The sequence below is a fragment of the Myxocyprinus asiaticus genome, chromosome 3, assembly GCF_019703515.2.
Source record: "Myxocyprinus asiaticus isolate MX2 ecotype Aquarium Trade chromosome 3, UBuf_Myxa_2, whole genome shotgun sequence".
Lineage (NCBI taxonomy): Eukaryota > Metazoa > Chordata > Actinopteri > Cypriniformes > Catostomidae > Myxocyprinus > Myxocyprinus asiaticus.
This window is the reverse complement of record NC_059346.1, coordinates 46,899,410-46,922,154: the sequence shown is the minus strand read 5'-3', so window position 1 is coordinate 46,922,154 and position 22,745 is coordinate 46,899,410. Positions and strand designations below refer to the sequence as shown.

General features: G+C 39.8%; 2 protein-coding genes across 3 annotated transcripts; both read right to left on the bottom strand.

The window, feature by feature from the left end:
• Positions 1 to 3,146: 3,146 nt before the first annotated feature.
• LOC127428381 (myosin light chain 4-like) lies at positions 3,147 to 3,913 on the bottom strand. The gene has a single exon (XM_051676734.1). It carries the CDS (start codon positions 3,865 to 3,867, stop codon positions 3,271 to 3,273), a length of 597 nt encoding a protein of 198 aa, XP_051532694.1. The 5' UTR covers positions 3,868 to 3,913; the 3' UTR covers positions 3,147 to 3,270.
• A 6,935-nt stretch (positions 3,914 to 10,848) lies between these two features.
• On the bottom strand, positions 10,849 to 21,131 carry LOC127428370 (adenylate kinase isoenzyme 5-like). 2 transcript variants are annotated; one of them, XM_051676715.1, is made up of 8 exons: positions 20,535 to 21,131; positions 14,284 to 14,470; positions 12,903 to 13,076; positions 12,173 to 12,345; positions 11,897 to 12,010; positions 11,243 to 11,434; positions 11,042 to 11,128; positions 10,849 to 10,939 (listed from the first exon to the last, which is right to left on the bottom strand). In XM_051676715.1, the coding sequence occupies exons 1-8, from the start codon at positions 20,691 to 20,693 to the stop codon at positions 10,919 to 10,921; spliced, it is 1,107 nt and encodes a 368-aa protein (XP_051532675.1). In that variant the 5' UTR covers positions 20,694 to 21,131; the 3' UTR covers positions 10,849 to 10,918. The 2 variants fall into 2 exon arrangements, with proteins under 2 accessions (XP_051532675.1, XP_051532683.1); XM_051676723.1 differs by having other exon boundaries at positions 14,284 to 14,457; positions 20,535 to 20,683.
• Between the last annotated feature and the right edge of the window lie 1,614 nt (positions 21,132 to 22,745).

Sequence of the window (22,745 nt, the reverse complement as noted above, 5' to 3'; positions counted from 1 at the left end):
AAGCATTACCAGCCTCATGCTTCATTCTTATTAGCTAGGCTATATGATGACCATTTGATGTGTTTGGGAAATGAAATTCATTTGTATATTCTATAAAGACTGATGAGTAGAAAAGGAGACTCTTTTCAAATACCTTAAACCTATATCTTTTGATGTCCCTCTCCCACACTTAACCCTCTTAGTTCTTTGACATTTAGGATGATATTTGCACTGTTAATGTAAGCGTATCATCTCACTTCTCTCTTCAGGCCGTCTGAGGAGAAAGTCCTGCCTTTAAGAGTTCTTTGCTAAAGGATCCTTTTGTTATTTCTCTGTGAACCTATGTGCTCCAGACTAAAATAAAAAATTATATGTCTGACCATCAATGAATAATAAACTGGTGTTTGAGATAATAAAGATGCTCAAGCTCAGTCTTTAAGACCACACTTCCTTTATCATGTGCCAAACATCCTCCAGAGAGCAAAGAAAATGCAAACTACCCCCTGAAACGTCTACAGTTTCAAGTTCTTTAAAAAAAAAACATAGGTTTCTTGTGATTTTTATTTTTATTTTTTTTTGCCATATGTATGTCCCAGTGTGAACCTACAGTTTATCCACATGCAAGCACAAAAAGATTCATTAGTTGGTCAGACGTTGTCTTTGGATCCATACTCGGCTACAGCTGCCATCTCTGTCAGTGGTATTTATGTTCTGAAAGAATGTATTAAGCCAAATGTATACTTTTCTAAAATATAGAACATATTTAGTCTCTATTAGGTATAAAAAAAAAACAAAAAAAAACAAAAAACAAAAACAAGCTTGTTATTGTTCAGTATTGCCAAAGCAAACAGCTTTTGTGTGTGATAGATTCACATCTGAGCATATAATCCAACTTTGAGAACCAAACTCTGTTGTTTAAATATCTCTGAAAGGGGTAGTCAAAATGATCACCCATACCATTCAAAACATAATACATCAGAATTAATCAATATCACATGAGCAAGAGTGTTGTTGTAAGGGTAAGGGACACGTCTCCCATGCTGAGTATCCTGTTAGTGCATCCATTTGGTCTATTAACCTGGTGGATAGTTTTCCAAAATAAGTCATAAAAACCTAAAAAAAAAATTTTTTAAAAACGTGTGCCAGTGCTGTTATACTAATTACTCTTAGAATGTTGCATGTCCAAACAGATTACATGACCAGAACTATTTTATTGTATAAATACTAATCAGAATTTGTAATAAATGTGAGTTTTTTGTATCATAGACTGGAAAACTGGCCACCAAGAAGGAAAATAGACCAAATCACTTAACATGAGAGATGTGTCCCTTTCCATTCTCTCATGTCTCTGTAGTCATCTACTGTATGCCTAATAGATATGATGTGTGTGTTGACAGAAATGAGGATCTGACTGGTGAATGACTGCTTTTCCTAGGTTTGTAACAGAGGGAAAGTACAGATGTGATGTCAGGCGGGCCTGTCAGGGCAGTACCTGTTACCACATACAAACTCTCCTCTCATAAACAATGAAATAAAATCCTTCCTTGGACTTACCTGCTGTTCTGTTTTTGTTCTCCTGGTTGAGCAAAAATGGGGAAAATCCAGTGACGTTCAAGCTGCCAAAGCTGCAAGTAAACTGCCATCATAATTGCAAAACAGATATAATAATGCAAAACCTGAATCTTATGGATTCATGGGAGTTTAAATGTGAACGATACTGTAGTGACACTACCAAGGGCGTTTGAACATTGAGGGGGCTTTATTGTGAAGTGAGGGGGGGGTTGTACTTGCTTGTCTTTATTATTGGGGGGTTATCTCCGCTTCATCCCCCCAGAATCTATACCCCTGGATGCTACTAACTGTGACAGTAGCTCAGATGTTTTCAAAATAGTAAAGCTATTTCCAGTAGCGAGCTACTTTATCCAAAAAGTAGTGGTGTTGAGAAACCAAACACTGCATTCCTGTTTTTGTCACACAGTACTGCACACAGCTTCGCTCCCGAGCAGGTTGGATGAATTATCAGTCACGCATGTCCTCTCTCATATGTAGCTTTCGTTTTGTCTGTCCTCTCTCTCATATGTAGCATTGGAAAGTCTGATTCATTGTACTGAATTGGCTCATCATAAACAATTCTCTCTCTCATTTGTAGCATTGGAAGGTCCGGATTAATTTATAGAATCCTTTCATTCGGCCGGTTCATATTAATAAACAGATTCAACAAAACGATTCAACGATTTGAGTCCCCATGGGGCCTGTTATACATTCATACAATTGTTAGACAAGTTGGCTTTGAAAATTTTAAAAAATGAACCTTACTTTTTTAAGTATGTCTCATCATTAAATGGACATGTTTATAAGTCATACTGGTCAAGCTGAATGACTTAAAAAATTCAGACGTCCATCCTAGGTAAATGGGCAGTGTCAAGGTGAAAAATAACAGGGTAAACAATAATAGGATGGACATTTAGTGGATAAATTAGCCAGTAAATCATGTGAATGTTATCTAGAAAACACATTTGTTAACTTATATTGATGATTATATTTATGTTAATTAAATGTTTTGAAATTTTAACATTACTTAAATTTTCCTTATATAGTACCTTCCCATTTATTTGTTGGAGTTTGATGCTCATACCATAATTGAAAATAATTTTAAAAACCTCAATTTTTTTGTGCCAGAGTAATACTCTGATTAAATTACAATTATATTATAAAATTGTAAAAATGCATCTATTTAAAACAGCATTTGCTAATACTTTTTTTAAATTATTTTGTATGTAGTTTTTATGACCTCATATAAATTGAGGAACTACACAGAATATTTGTACTTTTAAAAAGTATTTTGTCACCACAGAACCAAATGAACTAGTCAGGGTAAGAAGATGATTGAACGTGGTAAAAAATGTAAAAGAAATGGTGACCAGTTATCTAAGATATAAACTTCCCCATGCCAATTTTTAACCTAAAATCTTGATGTTGATGAAAAGTCCATGGACACATTATGAGTCATCTACCCATATACTGTATTTTACTTTTAGTTAAAGCACTGTTTTTTAAAGTAAGTTACATGTATTTCTTCTTACTTCTCTACTCATGTCTTCCCAGTTGTCTTTTAGTTTAACATCTCAACAACAAGATTAACAGAACAAAAAATCTCAGACGAAACAAAAATTGGATGATTTTTATTTGATGGTGTCCAAGACATACAGACAAGACAAATTTTCTTTCCAGTGTTTTGACTGTTGCCATTTAGAGTTCTATTCTCATACAGCAATCTTTGCAAACTTCAGCTCACCCAGAGAGGATGTGCTTGATGAAGGATGTGTAGTTAATGCAGCCATTGGCGTCTTCTTGTCCAGCCATCAGACGGTCCACCTCATCTTCTGTCATTTTCTCCCCAAGAGTTGCCAAGACATGACGAAGCTCAGCACCCATTACTGTTCCATTCCCTTCTTTATCAAAGACTCTCAGGCCCTCAACAAAGTCCTCAAACGTCCCCTGGTCCTTAGCTCTTGCGATATGCTGCAGCATGGGCAGGAACGTCTCAAAATCCAGGTATTTGGTGTTCATATCTTCTGCCTTGGGCTTCCCCAGAACGGTCAGCACGTCAGCATTGGTGGGGTTGTGACCCAGGGCCCTCATCACATCTCCACACTGGGCATACCTGATCTTCAACTCCCCTGTTGGTGTTTCATCAAAGAGTGTGAAGGCATCTCTAAACTCTTCAATCTGGTCAGCTTTGAATTCCAGCGGGACACTCTTCAGGTCTAGCTCAGGCTCTTTGGGTGTCTCTGGAACCGGAGGTGGAGCAGGAGCCAGGGCCTCCTCTTTCTTCGGCTCTGGTTTTTTAGGATCTGGCTTCTTGGGTTCTACTTTTTTTGGTGCCATAATGATGAGGCTGAGTGTGGAGATGGAAAAGGTGGAAAGTGTGTTGTAGGAGCAGCTGTTGTGCTTTTATACTGACATGTCATAGCATATGATAAGACTTATCAGAACTGGAATAGTGGCAGACTATATAAGGAAATGAACTGAAATAGACTTGAGAGGTGCTCATACACACTGAAATGCTTCTGTCCATTAGATAAGACAAAACTAACCACCCTTTTCCCCAAATGCAATGAACAGGACACTTAAAACATAAGGACTTCTTCATCAGTTTATATAGAGAGAGAGAGAGAGAGAGAGAGAGAGAGAGAGAGAGAGAGAGAGAGAGAGAGAGAGAGAGAGAGAGAGAGAGAGAGTTGAAGTCAGAAGTTTACATACACTTAGGTTGAAGTCATTAAAACTAATTTTTTAACCACTCCACAGATTTAATATTAGCAAACTATAGTTTTGGCAAGTCGTTTAGGACGTCTACTTTGTGCATGACACAAGTATTCCAAAAATTGTTTACAGACAGATTGTTTCACTTTTAATTGACTATATCACAATTCCAGTGGGTCAGACGTTTACATACACTAAGGTAACTGTGCCTTTAAGCAGCTTGGAAAATTCTAGAAAATAATGTCAAGCCTTTAGACAATTAGTCAATTAGCTTCTGGTAGGAGGTGTACTGTATTGGAGGTGTACCTGTGGATGTATTTTAAGGCCTACCTTCAAACTCAGTGCCTCTTTGCTTGAAATCATGGGAAAATCAAAAGAAATTAGCCAAAAAGATTTGTGGACCTTCACAAGTCTGGTTCAACATTTGGAGCAATTTCCAAATGCCTGAAGGTACCACGTTCATCTGTACAAACAATAGTACGCAAGTATAAGCACCATGGGACCACACAGCCATCATACCGCTCAGGAAGGAGACGCATTCTGTCTCCTAGAGATGAACGTAGTTTCAGTGTTGCCAAATTAGCAACTTTGTCACTAGATTTAGCAACTTTTCAGACCCCTTTAGCGACTTTTTTCTAAAAAGCATCTAGCAATAAATCTAGCGACTTTTTGGACAAACCTTATCTATTTTCCATAGAAGAGTCGCCAGTACTGCCGCGCGAGCGTGAGGGCTTGCTTTCTCAACACAGGCACTCCTCTCTCTGCGTCTACTCTGTTCAGTGAGTGGCAGACAGAGGAGCAGCACATTCAGTTGACCGCACGGCAGCTGACACAGACGTGAATGAGCTGCGCATGTGCATACAGAGTTGCCAAGGACCAATCAATAATCTGTATGTTTTGCTCCTCCTTTTTTTATTTTTTATTTAAACAATTTAATTTTACCATGATTCTTTTTTTGCTTATCACTCACTGTTACCCAGACGGAGGCTGTGCACTGTACAAGAGAAAAAATAAGACATTTTGTCGCCTCTAACTTTCTCTCCGAATGATCATTTTATGTGTAAATATAGCTGAAATCATAGCACAGCCATTGTCTTTAACTTATGTTATAAAACCATGATTTTAGCAGTGCAGAGCAGCAGCTTGGAAATTGCTTGGAAATGACTACTGGTTAACATGTAGTCTTAATGGGCGGTGTTTCAGTCACTATTTCATACTTGTTCCATTGTCTGACAGCAGAAACAGAACAAATATGAACATGAGAACAGCTTTATTGGGAATTCGGCTGTATTAAAATACAGTATGTGAGCACAGAAAGTAGAAGAGAAGTAAACAAATGTAAAGGGCTGACACAAGGCAGAATGCAAGACGCAATGACGTCATGAATATGCTAATTAACACATGACATCATCTAGCGACTTTTAGAGACTTTTTGAGCAGGCTTTAGCTACTTTTCATTGTAAGTAGTTGGCAACACTACGTAGTTTGGTGCGAAAAGTGCAAATTAATCCCAGAACAACAGCAAAGGACCTTGTGAAGATGCTGGAGGAAACAGGTAGACAAGTATCTATATCCACAGTAAAACAATCCTATATCAACATAAACTGAAAGGCTGCTCAGTAAAGAAGAAGCCACTGCTCCAAAATCACCATAAAAAGCCAGACTACAGTTTGCAAGTGCACATAGGGACAAAGATCTTACTTTTTGGAGAAATGTCCTCTGGTCTATTGAAACAAAAATGTAACTGTTTGGCCATAATGACCATCGTTATGTTTGGAGGAAAAAGGGTGAGGCTTGCGAGCCGAAGAACACCATCTCAAACCGTGAAGCATGGGGGTGGCAGCATCATGTTGTGGGGGTGCTTTGCTGCAGGAGGGACTGGTGCACTTCACAAAATAGATGACATCATGAGGACGGAAAATTATGTGGATATATTGAAGCAACTTCTCAATACATCAGTCAGGAAATTAAAGCTCAGCCACAAATCAGTCTTCCAAATGGACAATGACCCCAAGCATACCTCCAAAGTTGTGGCAAAATGGCTTAAGGACAACAAAGTCAAGGTATTGGAGTGGCCATCACAAATCCCTGACCTCATTCAGATAGAAAATTTGTGGGCAGAACTGAAAAGGCATGTGCAAGCAAGGAGGCCTACAAACCTGACTCAGTTACACCAGTTCTGTCTGGAGGAATAGGCCAAAATTCCAGCAACTTATTGTGAGAAGCTTGTGAAAGGCTACCCAAAATGTTTGACCCAAGTTAAACAATTTAAAGGCAATGCTACCAAATACTAACAAAGTATATGTAAACTTCTGACCCACTGGGAATGTGATGAAAGTAATAAAAGCTGAAATAAATCATTCTCTCTACTATTATTCTGACATTTCACATTCTTAAAATAAAGTAGTGATCCTAACTGACCTAAGACGTCCTCTCACTTTCAACTGCTTTTATTTTCAGCAAACTTAACATGTGTAAATATTTGTATGAACATAAAAAGATTCAACAACTAAGACATAAACTAACAGAAATTGAATAATGTGTCCCTGAACAAAGGGCGGGGGGGGCCAAAATCTAAAGTAAGAGTCAGTATCTGGTGTGGCCACCAGCTGCATTAAGTACTGCAGTGCATCTTCTTCTCATGGACTGCACCAGATTTGCCCGTTCTTGCTGTGAGATGTTACCCCACTCTTCCACCAAGGCACTTACAAGTTCCCGGACATTTCTGTGGGGAATGGCCCTAGCCCTCACCCTCCGATCCAACAGGTCCCAGACGTGCTCAATGGGATTGAGATCCGGGCTCTTCGATGGCCATGGCAGAACACTGACATTCCTGTCTTGCAGGAAATCACGCACAGAACGAGCAGTATGGCTGGTGGCATTGTCATGCTGGAGGGTCATGTCAGGATGAGCCTGAAGGAAGGGTACCACATGAGGGAGGATAATGTCTTCCCTGTAACGCACAGCGTTGGGATTGCCTGCAGTGACAACAAGCTCAGTCCGATGATGCTGTGACACACCGCCCCAGACCATGACGGACCCTCCACCTCCAAATTGATCCCGCTCCAGAGTACAGGCCTCGGTGTAACACTCATTCCTTCGACGATAAACGCAATTCCGACCATCACCCCTGGTGAGACAAAACCGTGACTCATCAGTGAAGAGCACTTTTTGCCAGTCCTGTCTGGTCCAGCGAAGGTGGGTTTGTGCCCATAGACAATGCTGTTGCCGTTGAAGTCTGGTAAGGACCTGCCTTACAACAGGCCTACAAGCCCTCAGTCCAGCCTCTCTCAGCCTATTGTGGACAGTCGGAGCAGTGATAGAGGGATTGTGCTTTCCTGGTGTAACTCGGGCAGTTGTTGTTGCCATCCTGTACCTGTCCCGCAGGTGTGATATTCGGATGTACCGATCCTGTGCAGGTGTTGTTACATGTGGTCTGCCACTGCGAGGACGATCAGCTGTCCTTCCTGTCTCCCTGTAGCGCTGTCTTTGGCGTCTCACAGTACGGACATTGCAATTTATTGCCCTGGCCACATCTGCAGTCCTCATGCCTCCATGCAGCATGCATAAGGCACGTTCACTCACATGAGCAGGGACCCTGGGCATCTTTCTTTTGGTGTTTTTCAGAGTCAGTAGAAAGGTCTCTTTAGTATCCTAAGTTTTTATAACTGTGACCTTAATTGCCTACCATCTGTAAGCTGTTAGTGTCTTAATAACCGTTCCACAGGTGCATGTGCATTAATTGTTTATGGTTCATTGAACAAGCATGGAAAACATCGTTTAAACCATTTACAATAAAGATCTGTAAAGTTATTTGGATTTTTACAAAATTATCTTTAAAATACAGTGTCCTGAATAAGGGACGTTTCTTTTTTTGCTGAGTTTATATATATATATATATATAATCCTTGGAGATCAGGTGGATGTTAACAGAAAATGGCTGACAATATAAAATGTTTTACCATCAAAAGGATGTGAAACTAGCATAATAATTTGACAATGTATAATTTAAAAATCTGAAGAAAACAATCTCATGTGCTTAGGAACACAATTAAGAAAAACATGATTTTAGGAGTGCAGGACTGATTTTTCTTGCAGCCAAGTGGATGAGACCTCTGACAGAAGAGTAGCTTGAAAAACCTTCAGAGCAAAGGTTTCAGACAATTCTGTTTAGGATCTATTATGGTAAAAAATTAAAGAGGATATTTTCTTTACATCATACAGAACACAGTGCATCAGTGTACAATGCACTGTACATAAAAACACTTCTTTGAAAGGTATAATTAAGCTGTATTTTATGCAAGCATGGAGAGGTGTCTCCCACTAGTGGCATCAAAGTAAAAGCTACTAGTATCTGGCCAGTGTGGTGATAAGGATGGATCCATTATGAGTGCCAGCATATACCATTATTAGGACACTGTGATGTCATTTATAGCAGTATTTTAAGGACACTTAGCACAAACCGAGATTTTAAAAAAAGCAACGAGAGAAAAAAAAAAAGCGAGAGCTACAACGATTTTTTACATTTTTGTGTGAATGTTAATATCTGAGGTAAGTGTAAACCCTAATGAAGAAAGAAAAAAAAAACAGCTTTAACCAGCCTGAGGTGGTTTGCAGGTCTTAGCTGGTTTGGCTGATGTACTGTAGTGAGTCTTGTAGCCTGGTCTAGCTGGTATTTAGCTAGTTCCTCTCAAAAACCATTAAACCAGACCAGCCTGACCAGTGGAAACCAACTTGGACTGATCTAGGATCAACAAACCACCTTAAAGGGATAGTTCACCCAAAAAGGAAAATTCTCTCATCACTTACCCTCATGCCATCGCAGATGGTGATGAATGGTGGCAAGAACTTTGTAACTCCAAAAATCATAAAAGAAATCTATATGACTCGAGTGGTTAAATCCTTATCTTCAGAAGCTATATGATAGGTGTAGGGGAAAAACAGAACAATATGTAAGTCCTTTTGACTCTCAATCTCCACTTTCACTTTCAGATGTGAAAGTGAAACTAAACAGGCACCACATGTTACTTTCATATGTAAAAGAGATTTAGATTTATAGATTATAGATAAAAAAGGACTTAAGTTTTATCTGTTTCTCACCCACACTTCATATCATATAAATCATAACGCTTCTGAAGATATGGATTTAACCACTGGAGTCATATGGATTACTTTTATGTTTCCTTTATGTGATTTTTGGAGCTACAAAGATCTGGCCACCATTCACTTGCATTGTATGGACCTACAGAGCTAGAGATATTCTTTTAAAAATCTTTGCATGTGTTCTGCAAAAGAAAGAAAGTCATGCACATTTAGTACGGCATGCCGGTGAGATTATCTCTATTAGCTTGTTTAGCTATTTTCTCTTTTTTTTTTAAAAAAAGCAGGGATATATTACATTATTTAAAAAAGGATGCATTTCAAGATAAATCTTCCACATATATTAATTAGTTTTGCACATCCATTAACTAAGAAGTCATAACATTATTTCATTAGAATGGCAGAAGTGGTTATATTCGTAAGTGACAGTCTTTCAGACCAGTTCCTTAGAGTTTATAACATCACCATGACTTTTGGGGAATGAAAGTCTGCCATCTAGTGGCTCTAAAGTGGTTTGTTAATTCTTAGACACTGTTAAAAAAATAATAACAAAATAAAAAATCCATCTAAAAGGACTACAAGTATTTATATATATATATATATATATATATATATATATATATATATATATATATATATATATTTTTTTTTTTTTTTTTTTTTTTCCCCAGAGATTAAACCAAAAACATTCTGAAGTGTGCTAAACTTTAAATCTACTTGTTAAGCCACTACTTTCTGTGTATATTACAGTTAGTGTGTTTCCATTGCATTTATATATATAATTCATGTGTTGCTTCTGAAGTAACCTTGAAAGTAACCTTGTTTTGGCACTTTGAGTGATTGGCCAAGGTCTGTCAGCAAGGCCACTAAATCAGTGTGCATTGACTTCCTACTGTGAGAAAGTGGCACAGCTGGAATGAACATCCATTAATGAGATCACAGCCCGAGGACTAGTCTGTAGTGTCTCTTTTTTCTTCTCTGTCTAAAGTGTCAGACTGTGGGCTGACAAAAAAAAAAAAGAAGAAAAAAAAAACATATCCTCAGCACACCAGAAACAAATGTGTTAATGAATGAATGGTTTTTTTTTTTTTTTTTTTTTTTTTTTTGGAATAGGTGAGATCATTTTATAATTGATTAATTTTTAAATGTCCCAAGACAGTATTTCAGATGCTTTCAGACTTTCAGTGACTATATAAACTTTCTTCATTTGAATAATGTACTTTGGTGTGTTTAAAAATTCACATTATTTCTGACTTGAGATCCAAAAATATATGAATCATATCAACTTATAACAATATTAAGAATCTGAAAAATTAAAATGTTATAAAACAAAGATGTTGTTCCACTTTCCTACTGTACTGTACATTATATATAATGCAAAGGTTGAACAAAGAAAATACACAATGAAATACAAGGGGAAACAAGAGGGCAATGTAAGTGTGTGATATACATTCCCTTAACCCCAGCAATAAAAATAAGAAAAACAAAGAATGACTAGCAGGCTGATTGTAAATCACATTTAGGATTTAATTGCAGCAGTTGTTTGTTTAGATGAAGATTTTTAGATGAAGTCCCTCTAAAGATCGCCAGTACTGCTCTGCAGGGAGAAAAGTAACATTTAAGTATAAAAATAATTTTTTCATTATTTATTTTTCCATTAAAAAGAAAAATTGTGGTGAAACTTTTGGTTAAAACCTACTGCATTTGTGTCACCAGGAAACAGTCTCTCCTGCAAAATGGCACAAATGTCTGTGAAAATGTCATCCTCTTCTCGATCTGCATCCACCTGACCAAGCACAAGGAGATATACTGTAATTGTGTGTTTTAATCAAAAGCAGCCTTTATACCATGGTGGGTACTGTCATTTTCACAGAACTGCATGTTCTGGTAAAGCCCTTACCCTTACAATAAGTCCTCTCTCCTGGTAGTACTTGGCTATGAGTGTGATGTTATGTTTGAAAGTATCTAGTCTCTTCTCAATAGCGTAAGTATTGTCGTCAGGACGACCCTGTTGAGAGGCTCTTTTCTCAAGACGCTGACGGAGTTGCTGATTGGAGCAGGCAAGCAAGATCACCATGTCTGGAGAGCCAATCTGTGGGATATATGGTCAAAGGGTCTTTAAAGGTGATGAAAGCTTTTGGAATGTCATGCATGAAATGTCTACTACTTCAAAGATATCACTGAAATAATTGTCCTGAGAAATCACGCCTGCCTCTGCGACAGCCCTAGGCTCTGCAAAAATGAGTCAGAGGAGTGGCCCACCAGTTTTTAGTCAATCAGAGAACTAGTCAACCAGAAATTCTCTCTGTCTGTGATTCATTTTGAACATTCGTGTTTGCTGAAAACAGGTTTTCTGATGTCTTCTGATGTATGGTTGAATTCACAAAATGGCAAAAGTTAGCAAAATGGCTGAAATTGCTTACGGCACCTTTAAGCACTGCCACAACATACAGTACCAATACATATCATGTAGGTTTTACAATCATAAGCCAAAAAGGCAAAAAATAATGAAACATTTTAATATTATGTGCATCTTTTGCACAAAATAACTTACTTGCTCCTCAAAGGTGAATGCCTGCGATATCTCTCTGGGGAATCCATCCACAATGAATCCTTTGGCATCCTGCTTCTTAATAAACTGGTGTTTCAGCTCCTCAATGGTCGTCTCCTAAAGGATATCATGCCAGACCAAGAGTAAGATGGCAAGCACGAGGTAACATATTTAATTAATAGTGTAAGCTCAAGCAAATGTTGACAATCTACCATCAAATAGCTGTAAATGCACCATTGCAGACAAATCCAGACAAAGCAAGCAGTTAAACTGCCAAACCTGAGGTGCCAGTTCTCCATTGGCAATAATCTGAGCAATAAGCTCCCATTTCCTGTCACTGGAGGCATGATGCAGCAACTGGTTCCTTAAAATTTCCCCCACCGACACATGCTCGAAATCATAGTGATGTGCAATTTTTGCAGTCTGAGTGCCCTTTCCACTGCCTGGTCCCCCTGGAAATTTTAACAGCAAGAGAAATCCTATTTTACATAACATACACAGCAGAATGAAAATGCTAATATCAAATTAATTCAGGTCAAGGTCTACTGAATTTCACATCAACCAGCTAAAAGGGAATAATTGGATGAATACTAAAGCTTTTGTAGAGATAAAGTGTGTCATTGCTATGCCACTGGTGGCACCAAATGGAATTAAAAAATTACTATTTTCAAACTAGTTTCCCCCAAATCCCGCCCCAAACTCATGCCATTGGTCAAGCCATTGTTGCTATGTCAGGCTGATCAGAATGCTCAAACCAACAAAGCAATGTTTCGAAAGCAACACAGAGCCAAAGTGTTTAAACTTTTCAGGGAAATCAATGGCTTATAGCTGCCTCCACATTAAAGTGGGATGGGGGAAAGTATTTAAACATCAAAAACATTACACTTTCACCTTTACATAACTGGCTCAAACAGTTGGATTAACATCCAGATCATCCCCTGCTGACATGAAACTAAACCCATCCATAGCTGTGGCCAACATTACATTCTACTGGTTGAGAGTGATTCACCAATGATGAATATGATGTGTGGCCGTGGTTTAGATGGGTCAAAGACATCATACTCCTGTATGAGCCCGGAGGACTCTGTCATGTCTGAGTCACTTTCTATGGAGAACTGGGCCTGAATTGGTGGTAGTCTGTCATATCGACGGTAAGGTCCAGGGCCAGCACCAGGGCCACCATCTGTGGAAAGAAACGGACTATATTTATTATTTCTGTTAAAAAATTAATCTAATTCATAACTGTAAAGCAAAAGTATTGTATAAAGGCTACAGTCAATTGCTTGATTCAGTAGCACCAGGCTTCAATGTGGTTAGAATTCATTATTGATACATTTGGCAAAATATCAAACACTTGAACCATCTTGAACCTTCCTTAATTACTTTGCAGTTAAGCAGCTTTCTTGCTCTTTAGTCTTCATTTTCACAGCTGTCCTTCAGAACCTGAATAATGGGTTTTATCTAGAAAATCTGGAGGTTGTTTTAGTGATTTACAGGTAGTGGAGTGATTCAGTAAAATTTGGAAACTGGTAAATTGACACTCTATTTAAAATGCATTAAAGTATTAGAAATTGCCCTTTAATGTATATCTTCATGTACAACTAATAGTGATGTCCAATTCATGAATGAATCGTTCTTTTGAACCGGTTCTTTTCAGTGAACGAGTTGAACCAGTTAACCAAATCGGACTGAATCGTTTGAAACAGTTTGCGTCTCGAGTCAACACTGATCCACAAATTACTCTTAACCTGTCTCTCAGACGTGCCTGACACTCAAAATGAGCTGATAACCGGGAGTAATATGATCCTAGAACTGGTGATATCTGCTTGTCCTAACTCTTTTTTGCAATGAACCGCTCCAACTAGTTCACAAATTGGACTGAACGCTCCAGGTGCAACCATTCTTGAGTCAACAGTACAATGAGTCACTCTCAGCAGTTCTCAAGTCATTAGTACACTGAAGTGAGAATCACCTCTTTCGGACATGTTCGAAATACTGAGAACTGATGATTGAGCTGCTGATGAGCATGCATGAATCAAGGACTTGAATTAGGGGGTGAAATGTTTCAGTCGAGAGATGAAAATTAATTTTAATATTGAGTATTAAATATAATAGTCAGCTATATGCACTTGCATATGACTTTATTGAATGTGTTTGAGCGTGTATTTCACATTGCAGGGGTATTAGCATTATGTACAGTGACATTATAACACGATGATATAAAAGAACTGGTGAATCATTTATTTTTGTTTTTTTTTACTGGTTCAATGAAACAAACCTGTCGAAAGAATTGGATCGTGGAAAAGAATCTGATTTCCCAACAACTAATGTTCTGAAGTCAGTATTTTATTATTAGCTAAGATAATGCACTTCCAAACTGGCTAAATTACCAAGCTTGCAGGGGGCTTTCTTCCCCTGTGCAGGGGTGATTGGTGGTAGTGGTTTTCGATCAGGTGTAATGAAAGTGTCCCAAGCCACACACTCGGGGCCTCCCAGGTCTCGTGTTTTCCGTAGGCAACTCTCCAAGAATGTCAAAGGGTCCTCGGGCTTGTGGTACATCATCCCTGTTAACATGCTCTGTGATATAAGTTAATGCAATGTTGTTATATAAAATGCCTATAAATGACTCGAGTGTTACACAAATATGGCTCTGTATTTCATTCAAGATTAACAATTCCAGTACTCTTTCATTTGGGTAAATGACTTTTCTAGGGATGCACCGATGAATCGGCTGCCGATATTTATCGGCCAGTTTTTGTCCAAATTAAAACTTTCGGCATATTAGTTATAAGCATGAAAACACAGATATGAAAAATGTCTTGATTACTGTCATAACCTCCGTTCCCTGATGGAGGGAACGAGATGTTGTGTCGATGTAGTGACACTAGGGGTCGCTCTTGGGAGCCCCAAACACCTCTGATCTTTGAGAAAAGGCCAATGGGAATTGGCGAGTGGAATTTGCATGCCACTCCCCCAGACATACGGGTATAAAAGGAGCTGGCTCGCAACCACTCATTCAGGTTTTGCGCTGAGGAGCCGAGACAGGGTCCCGGCCATTTCAGTGGGTAGCTCAGCGTTGTGGCAAGAGGGACACAATGTCTCATTCCCTCCATCAGGGAACGGAAGTTACGACAGTAACCAAGACGTTCCCTATCTGTCACTCACTCGACATTATGTTGATGTAGTGACACTAGGGGTCCCTATACAAAATGCCACAACCAGCTGAACTGCGTTACATGAACTGGCGGTGCAGGTGCAGGCAAGCCACCCTCATGCCTCGTAGCAAGTGCACCAGGCCCCCATGTAACCTCCCCCACGAACGTCGTACGGTCCCTCACACCCCGGGGACAAGACGAACTCATAGTGGGAACAGGCTGCGCCAGCCGTGGCCTCTTCTCTTCTTTTTTCTCACACAAAAATGGAATTCAGCCATATGTATCCACATCGGGGAGGATGTCCTTTCCCATAGGGGAAAGACACCGCGGAGACCACACCCTGCCTGAAGGGGAGGTAACGTGTGGAGAATACGTCACATGGACTTACCGACCGGCAGTCTCACATGTGGAAGAAGTCCCTGCGGTAGGTTCTACCCGGAGGGGAGGAGCTCTACAAGCACGGCGACCGGTGGCAGAGGGGGCTCTGCCCAAGGAAGACACGGGTTTACCAACAGGGAAACCGTACCGCGGAAAATATATCACATGGGGTTACCCACGGGCAACCAGCACATGTGGAGCACCTACCCCAGAACAGGGCATATTAGCACACGTACTGGGCCCGGCATCGAATCTCTCAGCTGAACATGCCTGCCACAGGGCTGAGGAGGAAAGACATACAGGGTTCACCGGTCTCAGAAACTCACATGGGGGAGAAAAGCGCACATCTTCCCCTCAGGGTGGGGAAAGGCACTGTACACAAGCGGCGGGTGGGGCTTCACGGCAGGGCAGAGCAGGAGCTGCCACTTCGAGGAGCCTCACGTCCCAAGCTCATGGCTGTGCTGAAACGTCAAAACACTTACCTTGCTCTGCGTGCCCACCATAGGTCCGGTCAGTGACGGGGGAGGAGGATGAACATCCTCGTGACTCGTCACAACCGCCTGAGCGTGGGTGTGTGTGTGCCGCAGCTGGGCGCGCGAAGGCAGGGAACCCGCTTCCGTAGCGCCCTGCCTGCCGAGAACGTTCGGTGTCTGGCGGTCGTGATAACGATGGCCGTAAACACCGGCTGTGTGACCCAGGAAATGAGGAAACCACTCTTGCTGATGGGGGACGTCAGCTTCCTGCAGGGGGCTCTACATCGGGGCCGGGAAGTCGGCCCGGGCTGTGGCGGAGCCAGTGTCGTCACCGCAGGGGGACACCCTTGGCGACGAGCAGACGTGGTGTGGGACCTTGAGCCATGCCGGGGCAGGATGTTTTGGACAGCCTCCATCTGCTTCTTGACTGACGAGAACTGCTGGGCAAAGTCCTCGACGGTGTAGCCGAGCAGGCCAGCCTGGGAGATGGGGAAGCGTACCTTGTCGGCATCCTTCATCTCAACCAGGTTAAGCCACAGGAGGTGCTCCTGGACCACCAAGGTGGACATTGCCTGCCCGAGAGCCCGCACCATGACATTCGTCAGGACTCGCGGCAGCCCGGGCAAGCATGGCCGCCAGCTCCGCATCGGCCTCAGACTGGGTGACCACACTCAAAGGTGGGAGCCCAGTCTAGTCCTCCACATCCAACTGGATCAGCCCACTCTCCGATGCTGCGATCGAGAGCTCATCCTGCTCTCGAGCCCCAAATGAGACATCAAACTCGCCCTGGGGCGAGCCGCCTGTCTCATCCCAGAACTTGACCGGGGCAAACGAGCGTACTGGGGAATGGGAGGTCCGTGGGGGATTACCCGGCGGAACCACTCCCATTGGGGTCCCCAAATCGCCCCAGCGCTAACCATCACAGCCTCGTACCCGTAGGTAGAAGGACCGGGGCAGGAAGTGGCTGGAGTGGCTTGGAGTGACCACAACATTGCCATGGTCATGCTCTCGCAGTGAGGGCATGAGCCATCCATGAACACTGTCTCAGCGTGGCTGTAGCCCAAACAGGTGAGACAGCGATCGTGGCTGTCAGAGGCTGAGAGGTAACGACCTCAACCAGGAACTATACACAGACGGAAAGGCATCTTTGAAAAGATGCTCTCCATCAGTGCCCACTCTTTTAGAGGAAAATACTCTTTCAGATATACTCTCTTTTAGCCCAGGGGCATTCTCTGCACTTTATCCGTGCACGAGGGGGAGAAACCGCTGAAATGCACTGTATATCCAACAGCATACACAGTCGAGGTGAATGGAACGGCAGTGGAATTCAATGAATGAACACTGCTCAGCTCCGAAGAAAAAATCTGAATGAGTGGATTCGAGCCAGCTCCTTTTATACCCGTATGTCCAGGGGAGTGGCCATCTGCTCCTATGAATGTAACACATCATAAGAAAGTGTTTCTCCACTGTTCAAATGCACTTTGGATCGCATCATTTATATGTATAAATGTTTTCCATCTAAAAGGACTAAATATTAAATGAAACAAATGACAATAAAATGCAAAGTAATCTCTTCAGTGATCAAAATAATCAATTCCCATTGGCCTTTTCTCAAAGATCAGAGGTGTTTGGGGCTCCCAAGAGCGACCACTAATGTCACTACATCGACACAATGTCGAGTGAGTGACAGATAGGGAATGATGATTTATTTATAATTAATTAGTTACACACTTTATAAAAACTTTTTGAATTCAAATGCACAATCCAGATATAATAATAGCCACAATATGTAGAAGGGTTGGAACACCTAAGAACAAAATAATATCAAATTTTTATTGTTTCTCGTTCTCACGTTATTGCGAAAAAACCGCCATAAATGGACGTGACAGTTAGGAAAGCGGCACTTACCTAAAGGATACATGATGAGGGAAAATATCCAAAATGCTTTGAAACCAGCAGACTTTGACATCAGAGTCATTGGTATAGTATCCATTTATGCTGCGTAATTGAATTATGATTGAAATTGCAATAAGGCCTTGCGCAAATACTAAAACCTTAAAAGGCTGCGTTTTACAATATAGTCTGCATTCAGCGCTCCAGTCAGCACTGTGTGAGCAAGTGGCACCCTGTAGCAGTCTGAATGGCATTATCCATTGTACATTATACCATTATAATACAGAATTTAAAAGGGGGTTTTGTTTCTTTGGTTAAAACTTTTTATTTTCCATGATGTGGTTGACATTTCTGTGGAATTGCCCAACATATGCATAGTATAAATTTGTAATGTTCTTATCACATACAGTACATACATGTAAAATTTGAGTTCTGTTGTTTTGAACTGCAAAAACAGGAGTGCAAAAATATTTTAGAAGTACAAAATAACCTTTTTTATATCAATCCTCATGTTACCATATTTTGCTATTTTTTTTATCTTTTTTATCTTTTCATCTTCTTTTCATCTTTCATTGTGGCTCTATTTAAAATTTTGGGCTGTGTTAAACAGATCCAATCCATGCTAAATGAAAAGTATTATTAGAATAGTAAAAACAAACAAAAAAACTCCCAAGTAAGAACTAAATAAGGTAAGTGGCAAAATATCGGTATCGGCCTGAAGTTTTTTGTTAAAACTGGTATCGGTCAAAATTTTCATATCGGTACATCCCAACTTTTTTCATCAAACATTATTTGATGATTTTGTACAATATAATTTGCATTTGTTAAGTTTTATTGCTTATTTATCTCAAAACAAAGCAGAATATGAGAACACATTTCATTAATTCGTCAATTTCTCAAACAGAGCGAAAAGATTTCTGGACGATAAGGACATGATGTGAGATAATGAGAGTAGAGAGAATAAGAGACACAAAGAGAAATGAGCAATATCTAGGGGGTGAAAATAATAATTTCAAATTGTTTTTTTCTATTCATCCTACACATGTATGCAGTTTATACTCTGGGCCATTAAGACCGAGAAGAAGTGGAAAATCCAACCTCTGAATAATCAGCTGTTTTCTTCTTTTGATGCAAATAAAACTGCTTGAGAATTTACATGTCAATCCGCATGGGTATCAAACAGCTAAAGGCACATTCAACCTGAATAAAGGAACCGTGTCCAAATAGAAACAAAACAAAAGGCTAAATTTGCTTGTGATATGAGTTTCATAACAGACCAAACCATTTTTAAGGACTAATGCAGTATTAATAGGGAGAGAAAGCATTTGAAAGAAGAGGGTGTTTAATTGTGACTGTTTAGACTGACAGACAGTATAGACTATCACCTTCAACACAAGTTAAAACGCAGTTGCTTAAAAACTGTTACAAGCTTTTACTGGAAAAGAGTTTCAATATACTTCACATCCACCTTAATAAATCTTGCATTGGGATCTTCTTTGCACTAAGTACTGTATCTTATGTGCAGTCACAGACTGAGGAATGAGATAGTAGTGGTATGCACATTAAGTATAACCTGACATTACATTCCTCAATGAACTGCATGTTGAGGCACATGCACGAATATGCTTGCACACATTTTCTCTTGTCTTTCTGTCTCTTGTTCTCCATTGCCTAGATTTCTCAAGATGAGTTACATAAAGTAAATATAAAGTGCATAGCTGGTTGCCTTAGTGACAGCCAAAGTATTAATGTGCTGAAACACTTTTACAACCTTTACCCTTTGTTTCCTGTGAGAACGGATGTGTCCTAAACATGATGATGACCTACAACAGTGTGCTTTCTTAAAAACATTAGACCTGGATGGAACACAGTAATAGAATCAAATAAGGTACTGTATATAAACAAACCACTGTCAGAATTGTTTCTCATATGATATGATCCTCCACAGATGAACACTGCATTTTGTACATAACTGCATATCTACCACATAAGCAATTGTTGACGCTGTCTGAGGACAATCTTTCCACTTGCAGACAAGATTTAGTCCTGCCGCTTTGCAATAATAGCACCCTACTTGAGGATCACCATAGAGACACCTTCAAGTATCTAATTTCCCATGTATTTGTGCAAGCTAAAGAGACAGAGTTTCTGATTAATTCATGTTCTCATCTAATTCATGGCTCTGAGCCTAATGTAATCCCTGCTGGAAAATCCATTTTAAATTGGTAGCTGTGTTTTGGAACATGGTCACTGGTTCAAGCTGGTCCTAAGCTTGTCCAAGCTGGTCATGAGCTGATCAAAGTTGGTCATGAGATGGTCCAAGCTGGTCCTTAGCTAGTCGACCAGCTACCATGTTCCAAAAACCATCTTGACCACCTTGAGCTGGTATGACAAACTGGTAGCTGGTAACTGGTCTAAGCTGGTCTCCCAGTTTGGATCAGCTAATGACCAGCTTGGACCAGCTAAAGACCAGCTTATGACCAGCTAGAAACCAGCTACCATGTTCCAAAACATAGCTACCAGCTTAAACTGGATTTTCCACTAGGGATGATAGTTGATAGTGAATACAATATATAATTTATCATAAACTCTGATACTTAGAACAGTTGGGAAATTAAAATCATATCAAGGTGCATAAAACTAAGGTTTATGTGTTTAACTCTTTTTACTCTAACTTTCATTGCTATATCACATAAGCATGAGAAAATATACAGAAAGCCTTTTCTTGGAGGCTAACCTTACCTCAAAAAGGTGGGGAATCTGTCGTTTAGAAAGGTATTCCTTTGCGTCGTTTGTGTTCATTGTGTTCAAATATCCAGAGGAGCGTTTGTAAGTCAGTAGCGAGGCAGCTGTATATGTGCCCATCTGTTGCGCTTCACCCTCAGAGCAGCTGCGCTCCATTTGACCATCTCTTTGCTGTGTTCGCCGCTGCGCTTTGACGCGGATGACCTCCAGGTGATTTTTCTATTCAACAGTAGTTTTTGTAATGCTCTTGAATACAAACAAAGTAAACCTGCACCGCAGTCGTGACTCGTAAGTAATCGACTATTTGAAATCTGAAGATTTCTTAGAGTCATTCAATTTTCCCCCTTTTCAGTGTGGCAAGGTTTGATGTGGTGACAGAAAAAAATGCCTACTATATTCTACATAATTTGATCAAAATAGCCGCCACAATACAGTACTTTAGCTACTACATTATTCTTACTACAATTAAAATATGGTGACTGTCAAAAAATAAACAACAAAAAGACTCTGAAAGATTCTTGAGGGCTGTTCAGACCGAACACGCTTTTCTGACGGACTTCTTTGACTGTTGCGCCATTTTCGGGGCTCCAGTGTTTTCACTCATATCAGCGTGCTTTAGCGGATAGTGTGATGTTTAGCGTAGGCTATACAATTTGTAAAAAATAAATAAATAAATAAATAAATAAGATTTAAAAATAAATAAAAAGAATGAAAGAAAGAAAAAATAGCCAAATAAAAAACGTAGCTCCATAGACCTTATTCACAGTAGCATCAGCTATGATTTTTGACATGAATGAAAACGAAGCTGTGAGGGATAGACTTACCCTGCATCCGAAACCGCATGCTGTCACAGTATGTACTGTTTTGATGAGAAACGCACTTATCGGATGGTAAAACAGTATGCTCTTTAGGTATGGGAGAGACCGTATGAATAGAATTCAGACATACTAACATCCGGGAACGTACGCATGGTGCCGTGACCAGAATATGTGACATGACAACAACAACCGTGTAAATAATCCACTCAAGTTCAGTTAAACAAGTGCCATTTCAGCACAATGAACAACGTTCTTTTTGTATACAGCACTTACTGTTGTAAACAGCCTTCCACCCCATGGTTCTCCGCCATTTTTTTAAATCCAGCGTTTGAACGTGATGTCTCCTCAGCTCCCGATGCATTGTGGGATAGGAAAGTGTTCAACCGATCCACACTTCGGATTCCCGCCAGAAGTAGTAGGTCATCCAGGCATTTCTCGCTTACTGTCTTATGAATACTATGGACAGGGTTGGGGAGTAACGAAATACATGTTACGGGATTACGTATTTAAAATACAAAATATAAGTAACTGTATTCCACTACAGTTACAGTTTAAATCATTGGTAATTATAATACAGTTACATACAAAAAGTATTTTGATTACTGAAGAGATTACTTTGCATTTTATTGTCATTTGTTTCATTTAATATTTAGTCCTTTCTGATGGAAAACATTTATACATATAAATGACGCGATCCAAAGTGCATTTGAACAGCGATGAAACACTTTCTTATGATGTGTTACATTATACGAGCGGACAGAGAAGTAAGTTTGAAGTAAGTCTGGAGCAGAAGAAATAGAAATAAACCTTGTGTAAATTGTCAGCTTTACACTAAGCTAAAATGCTATGCATTTTACATGCACATGTTACCAGGCATGATCATATTTTTTTTATCAAGAAAATTCACGTTGGATCATAATTTCTTTTTGCTAGTAAGACCTTTGATATTAGGGCAAAAATCGTATTCTTGATAATAATCTTTTTATTGTTTTCCTGTAAAAATATCTAAAAATCCTTAAAACAAGATCAGTTTGATTGATCTTGTTTTAGAAACAACACTGCATAAGATATTTAGGTTTTTCAGAGAATGTATTTTTAACATGTGTATTTTGTCTTACTTTACTGATAGAGTTTTTATAGTCAAAACAAGTGGAAAAAATCTACCAGTGCTGAAGAAGTAATCCAAAGTATTTAGAATGTGTTACTGACCTTGAGTAATCTAACGAAATACGTTACAAATTACATTTTACAGCATGTATTCTGTAATCTGTAGTGGAATACATTTCAAAAGTAACCCTCCCAACCCTGACTATGGATTTGGACATACTACTCCACTGGCATACTGTTTTTGGCATACTATATAGTAGCAAAGTATGGATATACAGACACA

What these genes read in the sequence shown, in the direction of transcription:
- LOC127428381 (XM_051676734.1), bottom strand. Translation starts at nt 3,867, where the DNA reads ATGGCACCAAAAAAAGTAGAACCCAAGAAGCCAGATCCTAAAAAACCA.
- LOC127428370 (XM_051676715.1), bottom strand. Translation starts at nt 20,693, where the DNA reads ATGGAGCGCAGCTGCTCTGAGGGTGAAGCGCAACAGATGGGCACATAT. An exon ending in ACACATCATATTCATCATTG is followed by an intron (nt 12,346 to 12,902) that starts GTGAATCACTCT and finishes TAAAATTTCCAG; the next exon opens with GGGGACCAGGCAGTGGAAAG. An exon ending in CATTCACCTTTGAGGAGCAA is followed by an intron (nt 11,435 to 11,896) that starts GTAAGTTATTTT and finishes TATATCCCACAG; the next exon opens with ATTGGCTCTCCAGACATGGT.